Source organism: Bombina bombina, chromosome 6, assembly GCF_027579735.1.
Source record: "Bombina bombina isolate aBomBom1 chromosome 6, aBomBom1.pri, whole genome shotgun sequence".
Lineage (NCBI taxonomy): Eukaryota > Metazoa > Chordata > Amphibia > Anura > Bombinatoridae > Bombina > Bombina bombina.
The window spans coordinates 1,129,498,049-1,129,524,509 of NC_069504.1; the positions used below are offsets into that span (position 1 = coordinate 1,129,498,049).

The 26,461-nt window shown below is 39.4% G+C and overlaps 1 protein-coding gene across 6 annotated transcripts in view; it reads right to left on the minus strand.

Moving 5' to 3' along the window:
- The window catches only part of C2CD5 (C2 calcium dependent domain containing 5), a 584,106-nt gene that overhangs the window by 130,091 nt on the left and 427,554 nt on the right, over positions 1 to 26,461 (minus strand). For all 6 annotated transcript variants that reach the window (XM_053719104.1, XM_053719103.1, XM_053719107.1 and 3 more), the window contains 2 exons: positions 18,860 to 18,944; positions 18,353 to 18,439 (listed from right to left, as the gene is read on the minus strand). In XM_053719104.1, coding sequence (XP_053575079.1) covers positions 18,353 to 18,439; positions 18,860 to 18,944 — 172 coding nt within the window. The remainder of the gene's footprint in view (positions 1 to 18,352; positions 18,440 to 18,859; positions 18,945 to 26,461) is intronic.

The following is a 26,461-nucleotide window of genomic DNA, read 5'->3' on the forward strand; positions in this document are numbered from 1 at the left end:
CAGCTGAGCTGGAATGAGGGCCGCACCTTCATGTGGACTTAGAAGCAGGCTTTGCCTTTCTAGCTGGCTTGGATTTATTCCAGACTGGAGATGGTCTCCAAACTGAAACTGCTCCTGAGGATGAAGGATCAGGCTTTTGTTCTTTGTTGAAACGAAAGGAACGAAAACGATTATTAGCCCTGTTTTTACCTTTAGATTTTTTATCCTGTGGTAAAAAAGTTCCTTTCCCACCAGTAACAGTTGAAATAATGGAATCCAACTGAGAACCAAATAATTTGTTACCCTGGAAAGAAATGGAAAGTAAAGTTGATTTAGAAGCCATATCAGCATTCCAAGTTTTAAGCCATAAAGCTCTTCTAGCTAAAATAGCTAAAGACATAAACCTGACATCAACTCTGATAATATCAAAAATGGCATCACAGATAAAATTATTAGCATGCTGAAGAAGAATAATAATATCATGAGAATCACGATGTGTTACTTGTTGCGCTAAAGTTTCCAACCAAAAAGTTGAAGCTGCAGCAACATCAGCCAAAGATATAGCAGGTCTAAGAAGATTACCTGAACACAGATAAGCTTTTCTTAGAAAGGATTCAATTTTCCTATCTAGAGGATCCTTAAACGAAGTACCATCTGACGTAGGAATAGTAGTACGTTTAGCAAGGGTAGAAATAGCCCCATCAACTTTAGGGATCTTGTCCCAAAATTCTAATCTGTCAGACGGCACAGGATATAATTGCTTAAAACGTTTAGAAGGAGTAAATGAATTACCCAAATTATCCCATTCTTTGGAAATTACTGCAGAAATAGCATTAGGAACAGGAAAAACTTCTGGAATAACCACAGGAGCTTTAAATACCTTATCTAAACGTTTAGAATTAGTATCAAGAGGACCAGAATCCTCTATTTCTAAAGCAATTAGTACTTCTTTAAGTAAAGAACGAATAAATTCCATTTTAAATAAATATGAAGATTTATCAGCATCAACCTCTGAGACAGAATCCTCTGAACCAGAGGAATCATCAGAATCAGAATGATGATGTTCATTTAAAAATTCATCTGTAGGGAGAGAAGTTTTAAAAGATTTTTTACGTTTACTAGAAGGAGAAATAACAGACATAGCCTTCTTTATGGATTCAGAAACAAAATCTCTTATATTATCAGGAACATTCTGCACCTTAGATGTTGAAGGAACTGCAACAGGCAATGGTACTTTACTAAAGGAAATATTATCTGCTTTAACAAGTTTGTCATGACAATCAATACAAACAACAGCTGGAGGAATAGCTACCAAAAGTTTACAGCAGATACACTTAGCTTTGGTAGATTCAGCACTTGACAGCGATTTTCCTGTAGTATCTTCTGACTCAGATGCAACGTGAGACATCTTGCAATATGTAAGAGAAAAAACAACATATATATAAAGCAAAATTGATCAAATTCCTTAAATGACAGTTTCAGGAATGGGAAAAAATGCCAAAGAACAAGCTTCTAGCAACCAGAAGCAATAAAAAAATGAGACTTAAATAATGTGGAGACAAAAACGACGCCCATATTTTTCCGCGCCAAATAAGACGCCCACATTATTTGGCGCCTAAATGCTTTTTGGCGCCAAAAATGACGCCACATCCGGAACGCCGACATTTTTGGCGCAAAATAACGTCAAAAAATGACGCAACTTCCGGCGACACGTATGACGCCGGAAACGAAATAGAATTTTTGCGCCAAAAAAATTCCGCGCCAAGAATGACGCAATAAACTGAAGCATTTTCAGCCCCCGCGAGCCTAACAGCCCACAGGGAAAAAGTCAAATTTTAAGGTAAGAAAAATGTTAAATTAAAATGCATTATCCCAAATATGAAACTGACTGTCTGAAAATAAGGAAAGTTGAACATTCTGAGTCAAGGCAAATAAATGTTTGAATACATATATTTAGAACTTTATAAAGAAAGTGCCCAACCATAGCTTGGAGTGTCACAGAAAATAAGACTTACTTACCCCAGGACACTCATCTACATATAGCAGATAGCCAAACCAGTACTGAAACGAGAATCAGCAGAGGTAATGGTATATATAAGAGTATATCGTCGATCTGAAAAGGGAGGTAAGAGATGAATCTCTACGACCGATAACAGAGAACCTATGAAATAGACCCCGTAGAAGGAGATCACTGCATTCAAATAGGCAATACTCTCCTCACATCCCTCTGACATTCACTGCACGCTGAGAGGAAAACCGGGCTCCAACTTGCTGCGGAGCGCATATCAACGTAGAATCTAGCACAAACTTACTTCACCACCTCCATCGGAGGCAAAGTTTGTAAAACTGAATTGTGGGTGTGGTGAGGGGTGTATTTATAGGCATTTTGAGGTTTGGGAAACTTTGCCCCTCCTGGTAGGAATGTATATCCCATACGTCACTAGCTCATGGACTCTTGCTAATTACATGAAAGAAACAAATATATACCGATTTCAATTATTTATTTTTACCAGTGAAACCAATATAACATCTCAACATTCACAAATATACATTTCTGACATTCAAAAACAAAACAAAAACAAATCAGTGACCAATATAGCCACCTTTCTTTGCAAGGACACTCAAAAGCCTGCCATCCATGGATTCTGTCAGTGTTTTGATCTGTTCACCATCAACATTGCGTGCAGCAGCAACCACAGCCTCCCAGACACTGTTCAGAGAGGTGTACTGTTTTCCCTCCTTGTAAATCTCACATTTGATGATGGACCACAGGTTCTCAATGGGGTTCAGATCAGGTGAACAAGGAGGCCATGTCATTAGATTTTCTTCTTTTATACCCTTTCTTGCCAGCCACGCTGTGGAGTACTTGGACGCGTGTGATGGAGCATTGTCCTGCATGAAAATCATGTTTTTCTTGAAGGATGCAGACTTCTTCCTGCACCACTGCTTGAAGAAGGTGTCTTCCAGAAACTGGCAGTAGGACTGGGAGTTGAGCTTGACTCAATCCTCAACCCGAAAAGGCCCCACAAGCTCATCTTTGATGATACCAGCCCAAACCAGTACTCCACCTCCACCTTGCTGGCGTCTGAGTCGGACTGGAGCTCTCTGCCCTTTACCAATCCAGCCACGGGCCCATCCATCTGGCCCATCAAGACTCACTCTCATTTCATCAGTCCATAAAACCTTAGAAAAATCAGTCTTGAGATATTTCTTGGCCCAGTCTTGACGTTTCAGCTTGTGTGTCTTGTTCAGTGGTGGTCGTCTTTCAGCCTTTCTTACCTTGGCCATGTCTCTGAGTATTGCACACCTTGTGCTTTTGGGCACTCCAGTGATGTTGCAGCTCTGAAATATGGCCAAACTGGTGGCAAGTGGCATCTTGGCAGCTGCACGCTTGACTTTTCTCAGTTCATGGGCAGTTATTTTGCGCCTTGGTTTTTCCACACGCTTCTTGCAACCCTGTTGACTATTTTGAATGAAACGCTTGATTGTTCGATGATCACGCTTCAGAAGCTTTGCAATTTTAAGAGTGCTGCATCCCTCTGCAAGATATCTCACTATTTTTGACTTTTCTGAGCCTGTCAAGTCCTTCTTTTGACCCATTTTGCCAAAGGAAAGGAAGTTGCCTAATAATTATGCACACCTGATATAGGGTGTTGATGTCATTAGACCACACCCCTTGTCATTACAGAGATGCACATCACCTAATATGCTTAATTGGTAGTAGGCTTTCGAGCCTATACAGCTTGGAGTAAGACAACATGCATAAAGAGGATGATGTGGTCAAAATACTCATTTGCCTAATAATTCTGCACTCCCTGTACATGCTATAGGTTGAAGAAGAAAACCTTGATGAACAAAAATTTTCTTTAGGAGACCATCTAATTTTTTATCCATAGGATCAATGAAAGCACAACTGTCTTCAATAGGTATAGTTGTACGGTTAGCCAGAGTAGAAAGAGCTCCCTCCACCTCAGGGACCATACGAGTCCTTTATGGTGTCAGAAATTAGGAACATTTTCTTAAAAACAGGAGGGGGTCTCTCCCACTCCTTAGAAACAATGTCCGAAATCCTCTTAGGGACCGGAAAAACATCAGTGTAAACAGGAACCTCTAAATATTTGTCCATTTTACACAATTTCTCTGGAACTACAATAGGGTCACAATCACCCAGAGTAGCTAAAACCTCCCCGAGCAATAAGCGGAGGTGCTCTAGCTTAAATTTAAATGCTGTCATATCTGAATCTGTCAGAGGGAACACCTTTCCTGAATCAGAAATCTCTCCCTCAGAGAGCAAATCCCTCATCCCTACCTCAGAACATTGTGAGGGAATATCGGATACGGCTACTAAAGCGTCAGAAGGCTCAGTATTTTTTCTTAACCCAGAGCTACTGCGCTTCTCTTGCAACCCAGGCAGTTTAGATAAAACCTCTGTGAGGGTAGTATTCATAACTGAAGCCATATCTTGCAAGGTGAAAAAATTAGACGCACTAGAAATACTTGGCGTTGCTTGTGCAGGCGTTACCGGTTGTGACACTTGGGGAGAACTAGATGGCAAAACTGGACTTCCTTCTGTCTGAGAATAATTTAATACCAAATTTTTATAAGTCAAAATATGCTGTTTGCAATTTATAGACATATCAGTACAAGTGGGACACATTCTAAGAGGGGGTTCCACAATGGCTTCTAAACAAATTGAGCAATGAGTTTCCTCAGTGTCAGACATGTTTAACAGACTAGTAATAAAGCAAGCAAGCTTGGAAAACACTTTATTTAATGAAAAAAACATAATTTATGTAAGAACTTACCTGATAAATTCATTTCTTTCATATTAGCAAGAGTCCATGAGATAGTGATGTATGGGATATACATTCCTACCAGGAGGGGCAAAGTTTCCCAAACCTCAAAATGCCTACAAATACACCCCTCACCACACCCACAAATCAGTTTAACGCATAGCCAAGAAGTGGGGTGATAAGAAAAAAGTGCGAAAGCATAAAAAATAAGGAATTGGAATAATTGTGCTTTATACAAAAAAATCATAACCACCACAAAAAAGGGTGGGCCTCATGGACTCTTGCTAATATGAAAGAAATGAATTTATCAGGTAAGTTCTTACATAAATTATGTTTTCTTTCATGTAATTAGCAAGAGTCCATGAGCTAGTGACATATAGGATAATGACTACCCAAGATGTGGATCTTCCACGCAAGAGTCACTAGAGAGGGAGGGATAAAATAAAGACAGCCAATTCCGCTGAAAATAATCCACACCCAAAATAAAGTTTAAATCTTATAATGAAAAAAACTGAAATTATAAGCAGAAGAATCAAACTGAAACAGCTGCCTGAAGTACTTTTCTACCAAAAACTGCTTCAGAAGAAGAAAACACATCAAAATGGTAGAATTTAGTAAAAGTATGCAAAGAAGACCAAGTTGCTGCTTTGCAAATCTGATCAACCGAAGCTTCATTGCTAAACGCCCAGGAAGTAGAAACTGACCTAGTAGAATGAGCTGTAATCCTTTGAGGCGGAGTTTTACCCAACTCGACATAAGCATGATGAATTAAAGATTTCAACCAAGATGCCAAAGAAATGGCAGAGGCCTTCTGACCTTTCCTAGAACCGGAAAAGATAACAAATAGACTAGAAGTCTTTCGGAAATTCTTAGTAGCTTCAACATAATATTTCAAAGCTCTAACTACATCCAAAGAATGCAATGATCTCTCCTTAGAATTCTTAGGAGTAGGACATAATGAAGGAACCACAATTTCTCTACTAATGTTGTTAGAATTCACAACCTTAGGTAAAAATTTAAAAGAAGTTCGCAACACCGCCTTATCCTGATGAAAAATCAGAAAAGGAGACTCACAAGAAAGAGCAGATAATTCAGAAACTCTTCTAGCAGAAGAGATGGCCAGAAGAAACAAAACTTTCCAAGAAAGTAATTTAATGTCCAATGAATGCATAGGTTCAAACGGAGGAGCTTGAAGAGCCCCCAGAACCGAATTCAAACTCCAAGGAGGAGAAATTGACTTAATGACAGGTTTTATACGAACCAAAGCTTGTACAAAACAATGAATATCAGGAAGATTAGCAATCTTTCTGTGAAAAAGAACAGAAAGAGCAGAGATTTGTCCTTACAAGGAACTTGCAGACAAACCTTTATCCAAACCATCCTGAAGAAACTGTAAAATTCTCGGAATTCTAAAAGAATGTCAGGAAAAATGATGAGAAAGACACCAAGAAATGTAAGTCTTCCAGACTGTATAATATATCTTCCTAGATACAGATTTACAAGCCTGTAACATAGTATTAATCACAGAGTCAGAGAAACCTCTTTGACTAAGAATCAAGCGTTCAATCTCCATACCTTTAAATTGAAGGATTTGAGATCCTGATGGAAAAAACGACCTTGCGACAGAAGGTCTGGTCTTAACGGAAGAGTCCACGGTTGGCAAGAGGCCATCCGGACAAGATCCGCATACCAAAACCTGTGAGGCCATGCTGGAGCCACCAGCAGAACAAACGAGCATTCCTTCAGAATCTTGGAGATTACTCTTGGAAGAAGAACTAGAGGCGGAAAGATATAGGCAGGATGATACTTCCAAGGAAGTGACAATGCATCCACTGCTTCCGCTTGAGGATCCCTGGATCTGGACAGATACCTGGGAAGTTTCTTGTTTAGATGAGAAGCCATCAGATCTATTTCTGGAAGTCCCCACATTTGAACAATCTGAAGAAATACCTCTGGGTGAAGAGACCATTCGCCCGGACGTAATCTGCTTCCCAATTCTCTATACCTGGGATATGAACCGCAGAAACTAGACAGGAGCTGGATTCCGCCCATACCAGTATTCGATATACTTCTTTCATAGCCAGAGGACTGTGAGTCCCTCCTTGATGAATGATATATGCCACAGTTGTGACATTGTCTGTCTGAAAACAAATGAACAATTCTCTCTTTAGAAGAGGCCATGACTGAAGAGCTCTGAAAATTGCACGGAGTTCCAAAATATTGATTGGTAATCTCACCTCCTGAGATTCACAAACCCCTTGTGCTGTCAGAGACCCCCAAACAGCTCCCCAACCTGTCAGACTTGCATCTGTTGAAATTACAGTCCAGGTCGGAAGAACAAAAGAAGCCCCCTGAACTAAACAATGGTGATCTGTCCACCACGTCAGAGAGTGTCATACAATCGGTTTTAAAGATATTAATTGAGATATCTTTGTGTAATCCCTGCACCACTGGTTCAGCATACAGAGCTGAAGCGGTCGCATGTGAAAACGAGCAAAGGGGATCGCGTCCGATGCAGCAGTCATAAGACCTAGAATTTCCATGCATAAGGCTACCAAAGGGAATGATTGTGATTGAAGGTTTCGACAAGCTGAGATCAATTTTAGACGTCTCTTGTCTGTCAGAGACAGAGTCATGGACGCTGAATCTATCTGGAAACCTAAAAAGGTTACCCTTGTCTGAGGAATCAATGAACTTTTCGGTAAATTGATCCTCCAACCATGATCTTGAAGAAACAACACAAGTCGATTCGTATGAGATTCTGCTAAATGTGAAGACTGAGCAAGTACCAAGATATCGTCCAAATAAGGAAATACCACAATACCCTGTTCTCTGATTACAGACAGAAGGGCACCGAGAACCTTTGTAAAAATCCTTGGAGCTGTTGCTAGGCCAAACGGTAGAGCCACAAACTGGTAATGCTTGTCTAGGAAAGAGAATCTCAGAAACTGATAGTGATCTGGATGAATCAGAATATGCAGATATGCATCCTGTAAATCTATTGTGGACATATAATGCCCTTGCTGAACAAAAGGCAGGATAGTCCTTATAGTTACCATTTTGAATGTTGGTATCCTTACATAACTATTCAATATTTTTAGATCCAGAACTGGTCTGAAGGAATTCTCCTTCTTTGGTACAATGAAGAGATTTGAATAAAACCCCAGCCCCTGTTCTAGAACTGGAACTGGCATAATTACTCCAGCCAACTCTAGATCTGAAACACATTTCAGAAATGCTTGAGCCTTCGCTGGATTTACTGGAACACGGGAAAGAAAAAATCTCTTTGCAGGAGGCCTTATCTTGAAGCCAATTCTGTACCCTTCTGAAACAATGTTTTGAATCCAAAGATTGTGAATTGAATTGATCCAAATTTCTTTGAAAAATCGTAATCTGCCCCCTACCAGCTGGGCTGGAATGAGGGCCGCACCTTCATGTGGACTTGGGAGCTGGCTTTGGTTTTCTAAAAGGCTTGGATTTATTCCAGACTGGAGATGGTTTCCAAACTGATACCGCTCCTGTGGGTGAAGGATCAGGCTTTTGTTCCTTATTGTGACGAAAGAAACGAAAACGATTATTAGACCTAAATTTACCTTTAGATTTTTTATCCTGTGGTAAAAAAGTTCCTTTCCCTCCAGTAACAGTTGAGATAATAGAATCCAACTGAGAACCAAATAATTTATTACCCTGGAAAGAAAGGGAAAGCAAAGTCAACTTAGAAGACATATCAGCATTCCAAGTTTTAAGCCATAAAGCTCTTCTAGCTAAAATAGCTAGAGACATATACCTGACATCAACTCTAATGATATCAAAGATGGCATCACAAATAAAATTATTAGCATGCTGAAGAAGATTAACAATGCTATGAGAATTATGATCTGTTACTTGTTGCGCTAAAGCTTCTAACCAAAAAGTTGAAGCTGCAGCAACATCCGCTAAAGATATAGCAGGTCTAAGAAGATTACCTGAACATAAGTAAGCTTTTCTTAGAAAGGATTCAATCTTCCTATCTAAAGGATCCTTAAAGGAAGTACCATCTGCCGTAGGAATAGTAGTACGTTTAGCAAGAGTAGAGACAGCCCCATCAACTTTAGGGATTTTGTCCCAAAATTCTAATCTGTCAGATGGCACAGGATATAATTGCTTAAAACGTTTAGAAGGAGTAAATGAATTACCCAAATTATTCCATTCCCTGGAGATTACTTCAGAAATAGCATCAGGGACAGGAAAAACTTCTGGAATAACAACAGGAGATTTAAAAACCTTTTTTAAACGTTTAGATTTAGTATCAAGAGGACCAGAATCCTCTATTTCCAATGCAATTAAGACTTCTTTAAGTAAAGAACGAATAAATTCCATTTTGAATAAATATGAAGATTTATCAGCATCAACCTCTGAGACAGAATCCTCTGAACCAGAGGAACCATTATCAGAATCAGAATGATGATGTTCATTTAAAAATTCATCTGAAAAATGAGAAGTTTTAAAAGACCTTTTACGTTTACTAGAAGGAGGAATAACAGACATAGCCTTCTTAATGGATTTAGAAACAAAATCTCTTATGTTAACAGGAACACTCTGAGTATTAGATGTTGACGGAACAGCAACAGGTAATGTAACATTACTAAAGGAAATATTATCTGCATTAACAAGTTTGTCATGACATTCATTACAAACAACAGCTGGAGGAACAGATACCACAAGTTTACAGCAGATACACTTAACTTTGGTAGATCCAGCACCAGGCAGCGTTTTTCCAGAAGTATCTTCTGACTCAGTGTCAATCTGGGACATCTTGCAATATGTAATAGAAAAAACAACATATAAAGCAAAATTGATCAAATTCCTTAAAGTGATGGTAAACTCTCCCCTTTTTAAAATCAGATCTGGAATGTAAGCGCTATTTTAGATGGAGTTTAATTCATTAGCTGTAATGAAGATGCAGTATAACATGCTTTTTAATATAGATATGAAATTCAAATACTGCATGCTCCTCCGCCCACTTCAAAAGTAAAATTTTCTGTGAGCTAACAGATTGAATTGTTGTCCAATCTGCGCTCTCCCCATATGGCACTTTTGTTGTAGCTAGAGCATTGATTGGAGAGTAATTCAATCATTTTGCTTACAGGAAAATTGACTTTTGAAGTGGGTGGTGTAACGTGGGGTATTTGAATTTCATATCTATATTAATAACTAAGTTATAGCGCATCTTCATTGCACATGATGAATAAAACTCCATCTAAAATAGCGCTTACATTCCAGATCTGATTTTAAAAAGGGGAGAGTTTACCATCACTTTAAATGACAGTTTCAGGAATGGGAAAAAAATGCCAGTGAACAAGCTTCTAGCAACCAGAAGCAATAAATAATGAGACTTAAATAATGTGGAGACAATAGTGACGCCCATATTTTTTAGCGCCAAAAAAAAGACGCCCACATTATTTGGCGCCTAAATGCTTTTGGCGCCAAAAATGACGCCACATCCGGAACGCCGACACTTTTGGCGCAAAAAAACGTCAAAAATGACGCAACTTCCGGCGACACGTATGACACCGGAAACAGCAAAAAAAAATTTGCGCCAAAAAAGTCTGTGCCAAGAATGACGCAATAAAATGAAGCATTTTCAGCCCCCGCGAGCCTAACAGCCCACAGGGAAAAAAGTCAAATTTTAAGGTAAGAAAAAAATTGATTTAATCATATGCATTATCCCAAATATAAAACTGACTGTCTGAAATAAGGAACGTTGAACATCCTGAGTCAAGGCAAATAAATGTTTGAATACATATATTTAGAACTTTATATAAAAAGTGCCCAACCATAGCTTAGAGTGTCACAGAAAATAAGACTTACTTACCCCAGGACACTCATCTACATGTAGTAGAAATAGATAGTAAGATAGGAGCGCCAAAGGAGGCAAGGCCAAAAGTTAAGGGAATAGATGGTATAATATAGTTAGGATTGGGATTAATCCTGTGTGAAGGTGGACCACAAAGGTGGTGTTAGTCCTACCCAATGTTTTAGTAGATTTGTTGAAAACGTGAAGTTCAAGCGTATAACGTTTTGAATTGGGGGTTAAAATCGCATATACTAAAAAGGCAGGTATAGATGCAGGTGAATGTATATTACAGTGGAGAATTGCTCAATGGGAACGGTAAATAACACAGAACATACGTTCTCCAAATAAAATATCACAATTTAATACAATTTAATACAATTCAATAAGTTACATAAGAAAATATGGATCCATATCAATGTTGAAATGATCTTAAAAACAATATTACGGTAAAATCCTAAAACATTTAAAATGAGTGAAGTCTATCTAACAAGATCTTCACGTATATAAGAAGGAGGACAAAAATGTAACAGCTGTACAACAAATACTAAATATTCTAATAGAATAACAGTATAAATATGGCAGTGAAAATATAGTAGTAAGAAAACAAATATGTAGTGAAAAAAATGTGATCTCTAAATAATCGTGATGGCAGTCCAAATTAGTGGAAGGTGGTTCAATCCGTGAGAGAACACAAAAATCCAACGGTAAAGTAAGAATAAAGTTCACAAAAAACGTTTTCCAAAGTGTATAATCCTTTCAAAAATCGTGACGTCTCAAAAAGATGAAAAAATTATATATAAAAATGTGGCTAGTGTGTGCACAAACTAGTGAACGTGATCACTAAAAAACCAAAAATGTTTATAAACTACAATGAGCCTGTGGTTCTCGATGGAGTACACAAAAAATGGAATTCAAAAATATAATACAAAAAATAAAACAAAAATGGAAAAAAATAATGTATAAGAGAAATCTTGGGGAATCCTTAAAACCTGTAAACAAAAGATAACAACATAGTGTGATATTGTTATAAATATGCAATAGTTAAAAGGGATAATGCTCACCATATACTTGTCAACGCGTTTCGGCCTGCAGTAGAGGCCTTTCTCAAGACTAACATATGGTATGGGTGAGCACCAACCTTTATACCTTTTTCTATCCAATCGTGATCTTCCATAATTGCGCCAAATTTTTGGCGCCAAATAATTGCTATTCCGGGATTGTGACCCGGCAATGTTACCCCGGAAGTGTCTTATGGACTTTACTTTGTTATTTGTCCAAATAAAATATTTTGGTCATGGAGGCCAATCTAGTGGGGCTAACTAGTGCTTTTAAAGCTCTTATGTGTGACCATTGTTGTTTCGATTATGTCGGTGTAACCCCTTTTCACTCAGAAGTCTAAGCCGCTTCCTGTTAGCGGGTTTGTTTACACCGGATGCCATATTATGTTAAACCGGAAGTGGGAGAATTACGTACTTCCGGTTCGGTCGTTAGACCTTTGCTATTGCGTTTAGACCTTTGTCATATTGCATTAAACCGGAAGTGAAGGATTACGTACTTCCGGTTCGGTCGTTAGACCTTTGCTATTGATTTCTTCCGGGTCATATTATATTTTATATTATATTTTATGTTTTGAGTCGTTGATTGGTTAGAAAATAGATGAGAATGCCCTTATGTGGCTGATTCTAACCTTAGCTCCAGAGTTGGAGAACATTTTTTCGGAAGGTTGTTCTGTTTGTTTATGGCGATCGAAATTCCTTCGGATATATTGGAATTCGGCCTGCACCTATATGCCATAAAAAGTTATATGATTAAAATAATATGTTTTACATCAGACTCTAAGATCTTGGTCATAAAATACTGTGATGTGTAGTATTTAGGCTTAGTTTATATTGAGCATAAACCCATCCTATGTTGCAGGGAGTAGAACGGAAAGTTGTTAGATGGGGGAAAGTTAGGTTGTGGTGTGTACTAAGTGAGGATTAGAGGATTGAGTGGTGTGTTGTTAAACACATGATGAGGTGTCTCTTAGATATTTAAATCTGAAGATTGCAGTTCTGTATGTGGGAGGTCTACCATATCTAATTCCTAAGTGAGACTTTCTGATATTCCTGGAGCTATGCAGTCAGTACTGTGGCTTATGTTGCTTTAGACTAACAACATAGTATCACATGTCCTGTGTGTAATGGTTGTTTAAATTGTTGCTGAGACAGTAGATCATGTTCTCTGAGTGGGTCCCTGTATGTTTGTGTCGCTTGTTTTTTTAGAGGGGGGGACTTCCATCAGACCTTGGGGGGATGTCTTTTTCTCCTTGGGTTGTTATTGCTTTATACTTAGTAGATGGCAGAGGTCTTCCTTGTTGTTTAAACCCTTTGGATGAAGACAGTCTAAGTCAAAAATCCATCTTGATTCAGCAATCAAGAGTTTTCTTTCATAATTGCCTCCCCTCCAGTTTGGTCTTATTATCTGTATTCCGTAGTATCTGAGGTCCTTGATGTTCCCTCTATGGTGGATGGAAAAATGGTTGTATAGGGTAGTGTCAGTGTTACCATGTTCGATCTGTAATAGATGTTCTCGTATTCTGTCTTTTAGGCATCTCGAGGTCTGACCGACATACTGGAGGCCACAGCTACATTGTATTATGTAGATCACGCCTTTAGTACTGCATCTTATCAAGTTCTTAATCTCGTATTTGTTATTGGAATTGTGAGAGAGGAAGTTCTTAGTCCACAATAGGTTCAATAGGTGAAAGCGACATCTATAGAGTTGGTGTTGATGTTAGTTTCCTTCCTCTTATCTCTATATCTGAGGAGCTCCGTGCGGTCTCTACTTCTGACTTCCTCAAGTAGAGACCGCAAGGAGCTCCTCAGATATAGAGATAAGAGGAAGGAAACTAACATCAACACCAACTCTATAGATGTCGCTTTCATTACCCAATACAGCGAGAATAGACGAACCATCGAAAGAATACTGGAGAAACACTGGCACCTATTGAAAAATGACGATATCATAGGAGAAACACTGTCCAGTAGACCCAGATTCATATACAGGAAATCGGACTACCTCAAGAACATAATATCTCCCAGCATCCCCCGTCCACAAAGAGCCCAAGTAAAGGACGTCCTAGGGAGAAACATCAAAGGATTCTTCCCTTGCCCTAGCTGCAAGGCGTGCAAAAGGGGACTGAAGACTAAGAACTTCCTCTCTCACAATTCCAATAACAAATACGAGATTAAGAACTTGATAAGATGCAGTACTAAAGGCGTGATCTACATAATACAATGTAGCTGTGGCCTCCAGTATGTCGGTCAAACCTCGAGATGCCTAAAAGACAGAATACGAGAACATCTATTACAGATCGAACATGGTAACACTGACACTACCCTATACAACCATTTTTCCATCCACCATAGAGGGAACATCAAGGACCTCAGATACTACGGAATACAGATAATAAGACCAAACTGGAGGGGAGGCAATTATGAAAGAAAACTCTTGATTGCTGAATCAAGATGGATTTTTGACTTAGACTGTCTTCATCCAAAGGGTTTAAACAACAAGGAAGACCTCTGCCATCTACTAAGTATAAAGCAATAACAACCCAAGGAGAAAAAGACATCCCCCCAAGGTCTGATGGAAGTCCCCCCCTCTAAAAAAACAAGCGACACAAACATACAGGGACCCACTCAGAGAACATGATCTACTGTCTCAGCAACAATTTAAACAACCATTACACACAGGACATGTGATACTATGTTGTTAGTCTAAAGCAACATAAGCCACAGTACTGACTGCATAGCTCCAGGAATATCAGAAAGTCTCACTTAGGAATTAGATATGGTAGACCTCCCACATACAGAACTGCAATCTTCAGATTTAAATATCTAAGAGACACCTCATCATGTGTTTAACAACACACCACTCAATCCTCTAATCCTCACTTAGTACACACCACAACCTAACTTTCCCCCATCTAACAACTTTCCGTTCTACTCCCTGCAACATAGGATGGGTTTATGCTCAATATAAACTAAGCCTAAATACTACACATCACAGTATTTTATCACCAAGATCTTAGAAAGAGTCTGATGTAAAACATATTATTTTAATCATATAACTTTTTATGGCATATAGGTGCAGGCCGAATTCCAATATATCCGAAGGAATTTCGATCGCCATAAAAAAACAGAACAACCTTCCGAAAAAAAATTCTCCAACTCTGGAGCTAAGGTTAGAATCAGCCACATAAGGGCATTCTAATCTATTTTCTAACCAATCAACGACTCAAAACATAAAATATAATATAAAATATAATATGACCCGGAAGAAATCAATAGCAAAGGTCTAACGACCGAACCGGAAGTACGTAATCCTTCACTTCCGGTTTAATGCAATATGACAAAGGTCTAAACGCAATAGCAAAGGTCTAACGACCGAACCGGAAGTACGTAATTCTCTCACTTCCGGTTTAACATAATATGGCATCCGGTGTAAACAAACCCACTAACAGGAAGCGGCTTAGACTTCTGAGTGAAAATGGGTTACACCGACATAATCGAAACAACAATGGTCACACATAAGAGCTTTAAAAGCACTAGTTAGCCCAACTAGATTGGCCTCCATGACCAAAATATTTTATTTGGACAAATAACAAAGTAAAGTCCATAAGACACTTCCGGGGTAACATTGCCGGGTCACAATCCCGGAATAGCAATTATTTGGCGCCAAAATTTTGGCGCAATTATGGAAGATCACGATTGGATAGAAAAAGGTATAAAGGTTGGTGCTCACCCATACCATATGTTAGTCTTGAGAAAGGCCTCTACTGCAGGCCGAAACGTGTTGACAAGTATATGGTGAGCATTATCCCTTTTAACTATTGCATATTTATAACAATATCACACTATGTTGTTATCTTTTGTTTACAGGTTTTAAGGATTCCCCAAGATTTCTCTTATACATTATTTTTTTCCATTTTTGTTTTATTTTTTGTATTATATTTTTGAATTCCATTTTTTGTGTACTCCATCGAGAACCACAGGCTCATTGTAGTTTATAAACATTTTTGGTTTTTTAGTGATCACGTTCACTAGTTTGTGCACACACTAGCCACATTTTTATATATAATTTTTTCATCTTTTTGAGACGTCACGATTTTTGAAAGGATTATACACTTTGGAAAACGTTTTTTGTGAACTTTATTCTTACTTTACCGTTGGATTTTTGTGTTCTCTCACGGATTGAACCACCTTCCACTAATTTGGACTGCCATCACGATTATTTAGAGATCACATTTTTTTCACTACATATTTGTTTTCTTACTACTATATTTTCACTGCCATATTTATACTGTTATTCTATTAGAATATTTAGTATTTGTTGTACAGCTGTTACATTTTTGTCCTCCTTCTTATATACGTGAAGATCTTGTTAGATAGACTTCACTCATTTTAAATGTTTTAGGATTTTACCGTAATATTGTTTTTAAGATCATTTCAACATTGATATGGATCCATATTTTCTTATGTAACTTATTGAATTGTTAAATTGTATTAAATTGTGATATTTTATTTGGAGAACGTATGTTCTGTGTTATTTACCGTTCCCATTGAGCAATTCTCCACTGTAATATACATTCACCTGCATCTATACCTGCCTTTTTAGTATATGCGATTTTAACCCCCAATCCAAAACGTTATACGCTTGGACTTCACGTTTTCAACAAATCTACTAAAACATTGGGTAGGACTAACACCACCTTTGTGGTCCACCTTCACACAGGATTAATCCCAATCCTAACTATATTATACCATCTATTCCCTTAACTTTTGGCCTTGCCTCCTTTGGCGCTCCTATCTTACTATCTATTTATACTACATCATACACCGCGGACATTTGGGGATCCGCTTCAGACAGGAGCCACAGGTCACCCCATACACAAGCGCTACAAGTAAAACAAATTTACATGTAGTAGAAAGCCAAACCAGTACTGAAACGAGAATCAGTAGAGGTAATGGTATATATAAGAGTATATCGTCGATCTGAAAAGGGAGGTAAGAGATGAATCTCTACGACCGATAACAGAGAACCTATGAAATAGACCCCGTAGAAGGAGATCACTGAATTCAAATAGGCAATACTCTCCTCATATCCCTCTGACATTCACTGCACGCTGAGAGGAAAACCGGGCTCCAACCTGCTGCGGAGCGCATATCAAAGTAGAATCTAGCACAAACTTACTTCACCACCTCCATAGGAGGCAAAGTTTGTAAAAACTGATTTGTGGGTGTGGTGAGGGGTGTATTTGTAGGCATTTTGAGGTTTGGGAAACTTTGCCCCTCCTGGTAGGAATGTATATCCCATACGTCACTAGCTCATGGACTCTTGCTAATTACATGAAAGAAAACACAATTAAAAACAAGTAATAAAGCAAGCAAGCTTGGAAAACACTTTATTTAATGAAAAAAACACAATTTGCAAAAACGGTACTGTGCCTTTAAGAGAAAAAAAAGGCATACACAAACTGCAAAACAGGTTAAAATTGCTTCAAATTTTCCAAAATTTTAACAGTGTACCCACTAAGCTTTAGAAGGATTGCATCACATGTAAATAAGCAATAACCCCCAAAATGACAAAACCGGATTGAAATTAGTCTAAAACCGGTTAAAAATCCCTATCAGCACCTTGCCACAGCTCTGCTGCGGCCCTACCTGCTCTTAGGAACGATAATATGGGGTTAAAGCTTCAAATAGGCCCTCAGAAGACGTTGCTTGCTGCTTGTCTGAATAACTAAATGCGCAACTGAGGCGCGAAAATAGGCCCCGCCCACCTCACTCGATGTTGCTGGGGCCTACACAAATCTAACAAACCCTGTTTGAAAACCATGTAAGTTATAACAACCCCAATATAAGCTAAATGACCCCTCAAGCAAACGTCGCATAAACATAAAAAAAACGTTACTCCCAGAACACACAAACGTTTGTCCCAATTTCACATAAACAAACTGAGTGCCCAAAAAACTTAGACCTTTATGCAAGCTAGTAAAGCCTCTTTCATACTAGGATTACTGCTTACCCTTCCCCTAATGGGGATACTGTCAGCCTTTCTGAGTTAACACAGTCTCTGCAGAAAATATGACTGAACATACCTCATTGCTGTATAGCAAGAAACCGTTCCTCATACTGAAGTTTTCCTGTACTCCTCAGCTTCTGTGGGAACAGCAGTGGACCTTAGTTACAAATGCTAAGATCATAATCCTCCAGGCAGAAATCTTCATCTATGTCCTGCCTGAGAGCAAATAGTACCACACCGGTACCATTTAAAAATAAACTCTTAATTGTAGATAAAATAAAACTAACAGCTTAATACCTCTTTCACTTTACCCTTCCTGCTTAGAGCCTGCAAAGAGAATGACTGGGGGGTGGAGTTAAGGGGGGAGCTATATAGACAGCTCTGCTGTGGTGCTCTCTTTGCCACTTCCTGTTAGGAAGCATAATATCCCACAAGTAAGGATGAATCTGTGGACTCGGTACATCATGCAAAAGAAAACTATGTTCTTTAGAAGATTAGACACATAATGTTAGTGGTATTGAAGTTGGGATGTGGTGCAGGCGCATTTTTTTCGTGGATCTAAGGTATGGGATAAAGTTTTCCTGGGTGTGGACTATCCCTTTAAGCTTTAATGTGCGCTCACCTAAGTTTGTCAGTTTAGCGATTATTTGGCACCCAGTAGCGTCAGCTGGCTTACCTTTGGAGGGTGAGAACGGATGGGAAGATGGGGAATCCGATGTTAATTCCATTGAGAACTGGAGTTGCTCATCGTTGTCAGTGGATGCTTGAGAACGAAAGATCAGAAAACATAATTTATGTAAGAATTTACCTGATAAATTCATTTCTTTCATATTGGCAAGAGTCCATGAGCTAGTGACGTATAGGATTGTATATCCCATACGTCATTAGCTCATGGACTCTTGCCAATTACATGAAAGAAACATTACTAGAGCAACCATTCTGTAGGATTTACTGGTTACATACTCTAATGAATACTTATTGGGAGCTTTTTGGCATCTTTGCTCTCGTCACAGGGAGCAACTATACCGCAGTCTGCACACACGCTTGCCAGTAGGAGTAAACCAGAGATATGCCACAACACAAATGTTTAAATCAAAGTCATAAACATCCACAGCTCTGTATATTTGTCAGTTTCCTACTTGAATTGATATATACACTGTAGAAAGTGAAAATAAATATTTACCTCTGGTCTGTGCCTTTTCCACCTTGTTTTTACTTTCTTGCACTGCTTGTTTGTCAAATGTGATAGCAACTGCAGTGACAGCAACCTAAACCCAAAGATAACATTACTGATCGGCATTTACTTAACGTCAGAATTATTTATACGTAAGTTATAACATCTTTGTCTGGAGAATGAAATATCACCTGGTGTTCAGGCTTTATAAATTCCTGTAGCACGGTAACATGTCATATCAGTACAAACGTACAGTGACAGCCACCCAGGCACTTCTATACCGACTGCACGTTTTATGTGTCAGCTTTTTAGCCAGTGCTTGTGCAGTAATTCCTAATGACTGCTCCCTCTAGTGGATAATACTATTACTGCACATCACTACTGTATTTAGTAAGCCATCCTTTAAAGGGACACTGTAGTATAAAATGTGATTCCTCTTAATGTGTCTCAAAAAACTTGTATACCTACTGCAGAGTATTTAATGGATGTGAAATTGTTCCTTCATCTTTATTTCTGTATTCAAAATAGCATTTTTTTTCTCATTAAACGCATCACCTTGGACATGCCCACAATGGGCTGAGTCTGCAAGTAAAGCAGACCTGCTAATGTTATTCATATAACACATTGAAATGCTAATAATTATGACTGGAGGGTATAAAATCTCTCTACCTCATAGCCCCAACTAGGAGATTAATCAGTGTTACTGTCTGCAAACAATTAAATACACTCCAGTAGGTAAAATGGACCAATAGGAAGACATTAAAGAGAAGACAATTTTAGAGTACAATATCCCTTTAAGTTTGCAATTAGTTTTTTTCTCATGCATTTAGCTGCCTCATGAAAATAGAAATATGTATTTTTTGGAGATGAATTTGATTTTAGTTTAGGACCAGACCTGCTTTTTAGGAAATGTTAATAACTCTGGCTACACAAACAAAATGACAGCAATATACACTGGATGAACATTTAATAACCATGAGAATAATTTATCCTAAATTGACACGAAACTCAAATTTATTCAGATCGAGCAGCAATTTTGAACAACTTTCCAATGTACTTCTTTTATCAAATTTGCTTCATTTTCTTGGAATCCTTTGTTGAAAAAGCAGCAATATACTATTGGGAGCTAGCTGAGCACATTGCTAGTGACAAGAGGCATAAATGTGCAACCACTAGTCATCAACCCAGTAGTGCATTCCTGCTCCTGAGCCTACCTATATATGCTTTTCAACAAAGGATATCAAAAGAATAAAGCAAATGACATAAAGAAGTAAACTCGGTCTGAATCATGAAACTTTCATTTCATTTTGAATTTACTCTATGAGAATGAGTTGCTTACAAGGTCTGTGTATAAAGCAGCTGCATTTGCTTTGCTGGAAATAAGCTTAGGACTCTAGTACATAGTATAGAAAACACTAATCTAATAATGTAAAGATAATAACGAGGTCATCTGGTCTGTGAACTGGATGGGCTATTAACCCTTTAGGTAAACCGTTTGGCACTGCCGTGCAATGCCCATCAAAAGCCTATTCCATGCGCCTGCCCATAAGTAACTTAAATTCAGATCACCCCCATAACCTGGTATTGCACTTCCTATGTAAATGTTTTATTGGGATGTTAAATACTTTGTTTATATCATTTTACATCTCACATAGTAAAGGGATTTTAAGCAGTATAAGATTGTAATAGAAATAGTTTATCTGTAGTTAAAATAGATTGCAATATACTTTATTCATTATTTATCTTGTTCCCTTTCCTGTAAGGTAATTTCCACACAGCTTTGTTTGCACAGAGACAAATAGAAAACTAGTTCAAACATGGCGGCAGCCATTACTTTATAGAAACTGAAAGGGATATGAAAGCCAGCATTTGTGTTTCATGATACAGATACAGCAGCAGTTTTAAACAACTTTCTGATTATCACATTTCCTATGTTCCCTTGGTATCTTTTGCTTAAAGGCAGGGATGTCAGCTCAGGAGCATGCACGTGTCTGGAGCACTATATGGCAGTCATTTTGCAAGAGCACTAAAGGGCAGCACTATTTCCTGTCACTTACTGCTCCAGACACAACCTAGGTATCTCTTCAACAAAGAATATCACAGGAATGAAGCAGATTTGATAATAGAAGATAATTTGCTCTGTCTGAGTCACACAAGCTAAACCTTTACACTGCTGTAATTGTAACAATACATCTGCGTATTATTCTCGGGCTGTACACATCATTACGTCTAGAGTGCGCTTGCGGATTAATATCCCTTTAATGGCATTAAGAATATGCACAGTGAGGCCAAACCTGACCAGGCTGAAATCATTTGTCAATAACGATGCATCAGGGCATCTGAAAGCAACTGTCTAAGAGGGATATTTATCAAGCCGTCAACTGCAAATACGATAGAATTCTGCAGCGTTATTGTGGCGAGCCTGATTCGCCCCATTTATCAAAGCCTACAGACCGGCAAAAGTTGAAATTTGTGACGTAACATACGATCTGCCGGTCTCAGTCCGACACAGATCGATGCTTACGTCATTACAGATGTTTCGAATACAAATTCGGCACTATCTGACAACTTTTGCCATTTATCAAATTTCTAACAGGTACGCTTGCGCTATTCCGGCCCAGTGTACCTGGTTTTCAATCCGCCACCCTTGCGGCGGTGGATGCCATAGGAATTAATGGGAGTCTGAAAGCAGCGAAAGCTTATGTTCGCTGCTGCCAGATATCCCATTGATTTCTATGGTAGAATAAAAGTAATGTTTACACCTAACACCCTAATATAAGCCCCGAGTCTAAACACCCCTAATCTGCCGCCCCCTACACCGCCGCCACCTACATTATACTTATTAACCCCTAATCTGCCGCCCCGACACCGCCGCAACTAAATAAATATATTAACTCCTATCCCGTCGTTCCCCAACACCGCTGCAACTAAATAAATGTATTAAACCCTATCCCGCCGCTCCCGGAGCCCACTGCAACTAATTAAAGTTATTAACCCCTATACCGCCGCAACTAAATAAATGTATTAACCTTTATCCCGCCGCTCCCCGAGCCCACCACGACTAAATACAGTTATTAACCCCTATACTGCCGCTCCCGGACCCCGCCGCAACTAAATATATTAACCCCTAAACCTCTGGCCTTCCACATCACTACCACTTACTAAAGCTATTAACCCCTAAACCGCCAGCCTCCATCACCATAAACTAAATTAAGCTATTAACCCCTTAACCTAGCAACCCACTAACTTTACATTAAATATTAACTCATCCCTATCTTATAATAAATCTAAACTTACCTTTCGAATAAAAAAAAAAATATATTAAACTATTAATGAACCTACCCTAATTATTATACTAAAATTACATTAAACTATATTAAACTATTCATTAACCTACCCTATTATACTAAAATTACATTAAACAAACAATTAAATTAACTATATAACATATTTCAAAACCTAACCCTTCTCAAATTATTTAAATCTACTATTAAAAATTACTAAGTTACAAAAAAATAACAACTAAGTTACACAAAATAAAAAAAAGTAAGTTACACAAAATAAAAAATAAATGATCAAAAAACATAATTTATGCTTACCCGATAAATGTATTTATCTTGTGGTGTATCCAGTCCACGGATCCTCCATTACTTGTGGGATATTCTCCTTCCCAACAGGAAGTTGCAAGAGGATCACCCACAGCAGAGCTGTCTATATAGCTCTTCCCCTAACTGCCACCTCCAGTCATTCGACCGAAGACAAACAAGAGAAAGGAGAAACTATAGGGTGCAGTGGTGACTGTAGTTTAAAGTTAAAATATACCTGCCTTAAAATGACAGGGCGGGCCGTGGACTGGATACACCACAAGAGAAATAAATTTATCAGGTAAGCATAAATTATGTTTTCTCTTGTAAGGTATATCCAGTCCAAGGATCATCCATTACTTATGGGATACCAATACCAAAGCTAAAGTACACGGATGAAGGGAGGGACAAGGCAGGTACTTAAACGGAAGGTACCACTGCCTGTAAAACCTTTCTCCCAAAAATAACCTCCGAAGAAGCAAAAGTATAAAATTTATCCAATTTTGAAAAAGTATGAAGCGAAGACCAAGTCGCCGCCTTGCAAATCTGTTCAACAGAAGCCTCATTTTTAAAGGCCCATGTGGAAGCCACAGCTCTAGTAGAATGAGCTGTAATCCTTTCAGGAGGCTGCCGGCCAGCAGTCTCATAAGCCAAGCGTATTATACTTCTTAGCCAAAACGAAAGGGAGGTTGCCGAAGCCTTTTGGTCTTTCCTCTGTCCAGAGTAGACAACAAACAAAGCAGATGTTTGACGAAAATCTTTAGTAGCTTGTAAATAATACTTTAAAGCACGAACCACGTCAAGATTGTGTAATAGACGTTCCTTATTTGAAGAAGGATTAGGACACAATGACGGAACAACAATCTCCTGATTGATATTCTTATTAGATACCACCTTAGGTAAAAACCCAGGTTTGGTACGCAAAACTACCTTATCTGCATGGAAGATCAGATAAGGGGAATCACATTGTAAGGCAGATAACTCAGAAACTCTATGAGCCGAGGAAATAGCTACCAAAAATAGAACTTTCCAAGATAAAAGTTTGATATCTATGGAATGAAGAGGTTCAAACGGAACCCCCTGAAGAACTTTAAGAACCAAATTTAAACTCCATGGTGGAGCAACAGGTTTAAACACAGGCTTGATTCTAACTAAAGCCTGACAAAATGCCTGAACGTCTGGAACATCCGCCAGACGCTTGTGCAAAAGAATAGACAGAGCAGAAATCTGTCTCTTTAAGGAACTAGCCGACAATCCTTTTTCCAATCCTTCTTGGAGAAAAGATAATATCCTGGGAATCCTGACTTTACTCCATGAGTAACCCTTGGATTCACACCAATAAAGATATTTCCGCCATATCTTATGATAGAGTTTCCTGGTGACAGGCTGAATTAAGGTATCAATAACTGACTCGGAGAAGCCACGCTTTGATAAAATAAAGCGTTCAATCTCCAGGCAGAGAAATTAGATTTGGATGGTTGAAAGGACCCTGAAGTAGAAGGTCCTGTCTCAGAGGCAGAGTCCATGGTGGAAGGGATGACATGTCCACCAGATCTGCATACCAAGTCCTGCGTGGCCACGCAGGTGCTATCAAAATCACTGATGCTCTCTCCTGCTTGATTTTGGCAATCAAACGAGGGAGCAGAGGAAACGGTGGAAACACATAAGCGATGTTGAAGGACCAAGGCGCTGCTAGAGCATCTATCAGCGTCGCCTTGGGATCCCTGGACCTGGATCCGTAACAAGGAAGTTTGGCGTTCTGGCGAGACGCCATGAGATCCAGTTCTGGTTTGCCCCAACGATGAATCAATTGTGCAAACACCTCCGGATGGAGTTCCCACTCCCCCGGGTGAAAAGTCTGTCGACTTAGAAAATCCGCCTCCCAGTTCTCCACACCTGGGATATGGATAGCTGATAGATGGCAAGAGTGAATCTCTGCCCAGCGAATTATCTTTGAGACTTCCAACATCGCTAGGGAACTCCTTGTTCCCCCTTGATGGTTGATGTAAGCCACAGTCGTGATGTTGTCCGACTCAAATCTTATGAACCTCATTGTCGCTAGCTGAGGCCAAGCCTAAAGGGCATTGAATATCGCTCTTAGTTCCAGAATGTTTATCGGAAGGAGTGTCTCCTTCTGAGTCCACGATCCCTGAGCCTTCAGGGAGTTCCAGACTGCCCCCCAGCCTAGAAGGCTGGCATCTGTCGTTACAATTGTCCAATCTGGCCTGCGAAAGGTCATACCTTTGGACAGATGGACCCGAGATAGCCACCAGAGAAGAGAATCCCTGGTCTCTTGATCCAGATTTAGTAGAGGGGACAAATCTGTGTAATCCCCATTCCACTGGCTGAGCATGCAGAGTTGCAGCGGTCTGAGATGTAGGCGAGCAAACGGCACTATGTCCATTGCCGCTACCATTAAGCCGATTACTTCCATACACTGAGCCACCGAAGGGCGAGGAGTGGAATAAAGAACACGGCAGGAATTTAGAAGTTTTGATAACCTGGTCTCTGTCAGGTAAATCCTCATTTCTACAGAATCTATTAGGGTTCCCAGAAAGGAGACTCTTGTGAGAGGGGATAGAGAACTCTTTTCTTCGTTCACTTTCCACCCATGCGACCTCAGAAATGCCAGAACTATGTCCGTATGAGACTTGGCAATTTTGAAATTTGACGCCTGTATCAGAATGTCGTCTAAATAAGGGGCCACTGCTATGCCCCGCGTCCTTAGGACCGCCAGAAGTGACCCCAGAACATTTGTAAAGATTCTTGGGGCTGTAGCTAACCCAAAGGGAAGAGCTACAAACTGGTAATGCCTGTCTATGAAGGCAAACCTGAGAAACCAATGATGATCTTTGGTATCGGAATGTGAAGATAAGCATCCTTTAAATCCACTGTAGTCATGTATTGACCCTTCACGATCATAGGCAGGATGGTACGAATAGTCTCCATCTTGAATGATGGGACCCTGAGAAATTTGTTTAAGATCTTGAGATCTAAGATTGGTCTGAAGGTTTCCTCTTTTTTGGGAACCACAAACAGATTTGAATAGAATCCTTGTCCCTGTTCCTCCGTTGGAACTGGGTGGATCACTCCCATAACTAGGAGGTCTTGAACACAGTGTAAAAATGCCTCTCTCTTTATCTGGTTTGCAGATAATTGTGAAAGGTGAAACCTCCCTTTTGGAGGAGAAGCTTTGAAGTCCAGAAGATATCCCTGGGATCCAAATTTCCAACGCCAAGGGATCCTGGACATCTCTTGCCCGAGCCTGGGCGAAGAGCGAAAGTCTGCCCCCTACTAGATCTGTTACCGGATCGGGGGCCAATCCTTCATGCTGTCTTAGAGGCAGCAGCAGGCTTTTTGGCCTGCTTACCTTTGTTCCAAGTCTGGTTAGGTCTCCAGACCGACTTGGACTGGGCAAAAGTTCCCTCTTGTTTTGTATTAGAGGAAGTTGATGCCGTTCGACGTTGAAGTTTCGAAAGGCATGAAAATTAGACTGTTTGGCCCTTGATTTGGACTTATCTTGAGGAAGGGCATGACCTTTTCCTCCAGTGATATCAGAAATGATCTCCTTCAAACCAGGCCCGAATAGGGTCTGCCCCTTGAAGGGAATATTTAGCAGCTTAGACTTTGAAGTAACGTCAGCTGACCATGATTTAAGCCATAGCGCCCTACGCGCCTGAATAGCAAAACCAGAATTCTTAGCCGTTAGTTTAGTCAAATGAACAATGGCATCAAAAACAAAAGAATAGGCTAGCTTAAGTGCTCTAAGCTTGTCAAGTATATCATCCAATGGGGTCTCTACCTGTAAAGCCTCTTCCAGAGACTCAAACCAGAAAGCCGCAGCAGCAGTGACTGGGGCAATGCATGCAAGGGGCTGTAGAATAAAACCTTGTTGAATAAACATTTTCTTAAGGTAACCCTCTAACTTTTTATCCATTGGATCTAAGAAAGCACAACTGTCCTCGACAGGGATAGTAGTATGCTTAGCTAGTGTAGAAACTGCTCCCTCCACCTTAGGGACCGTTTG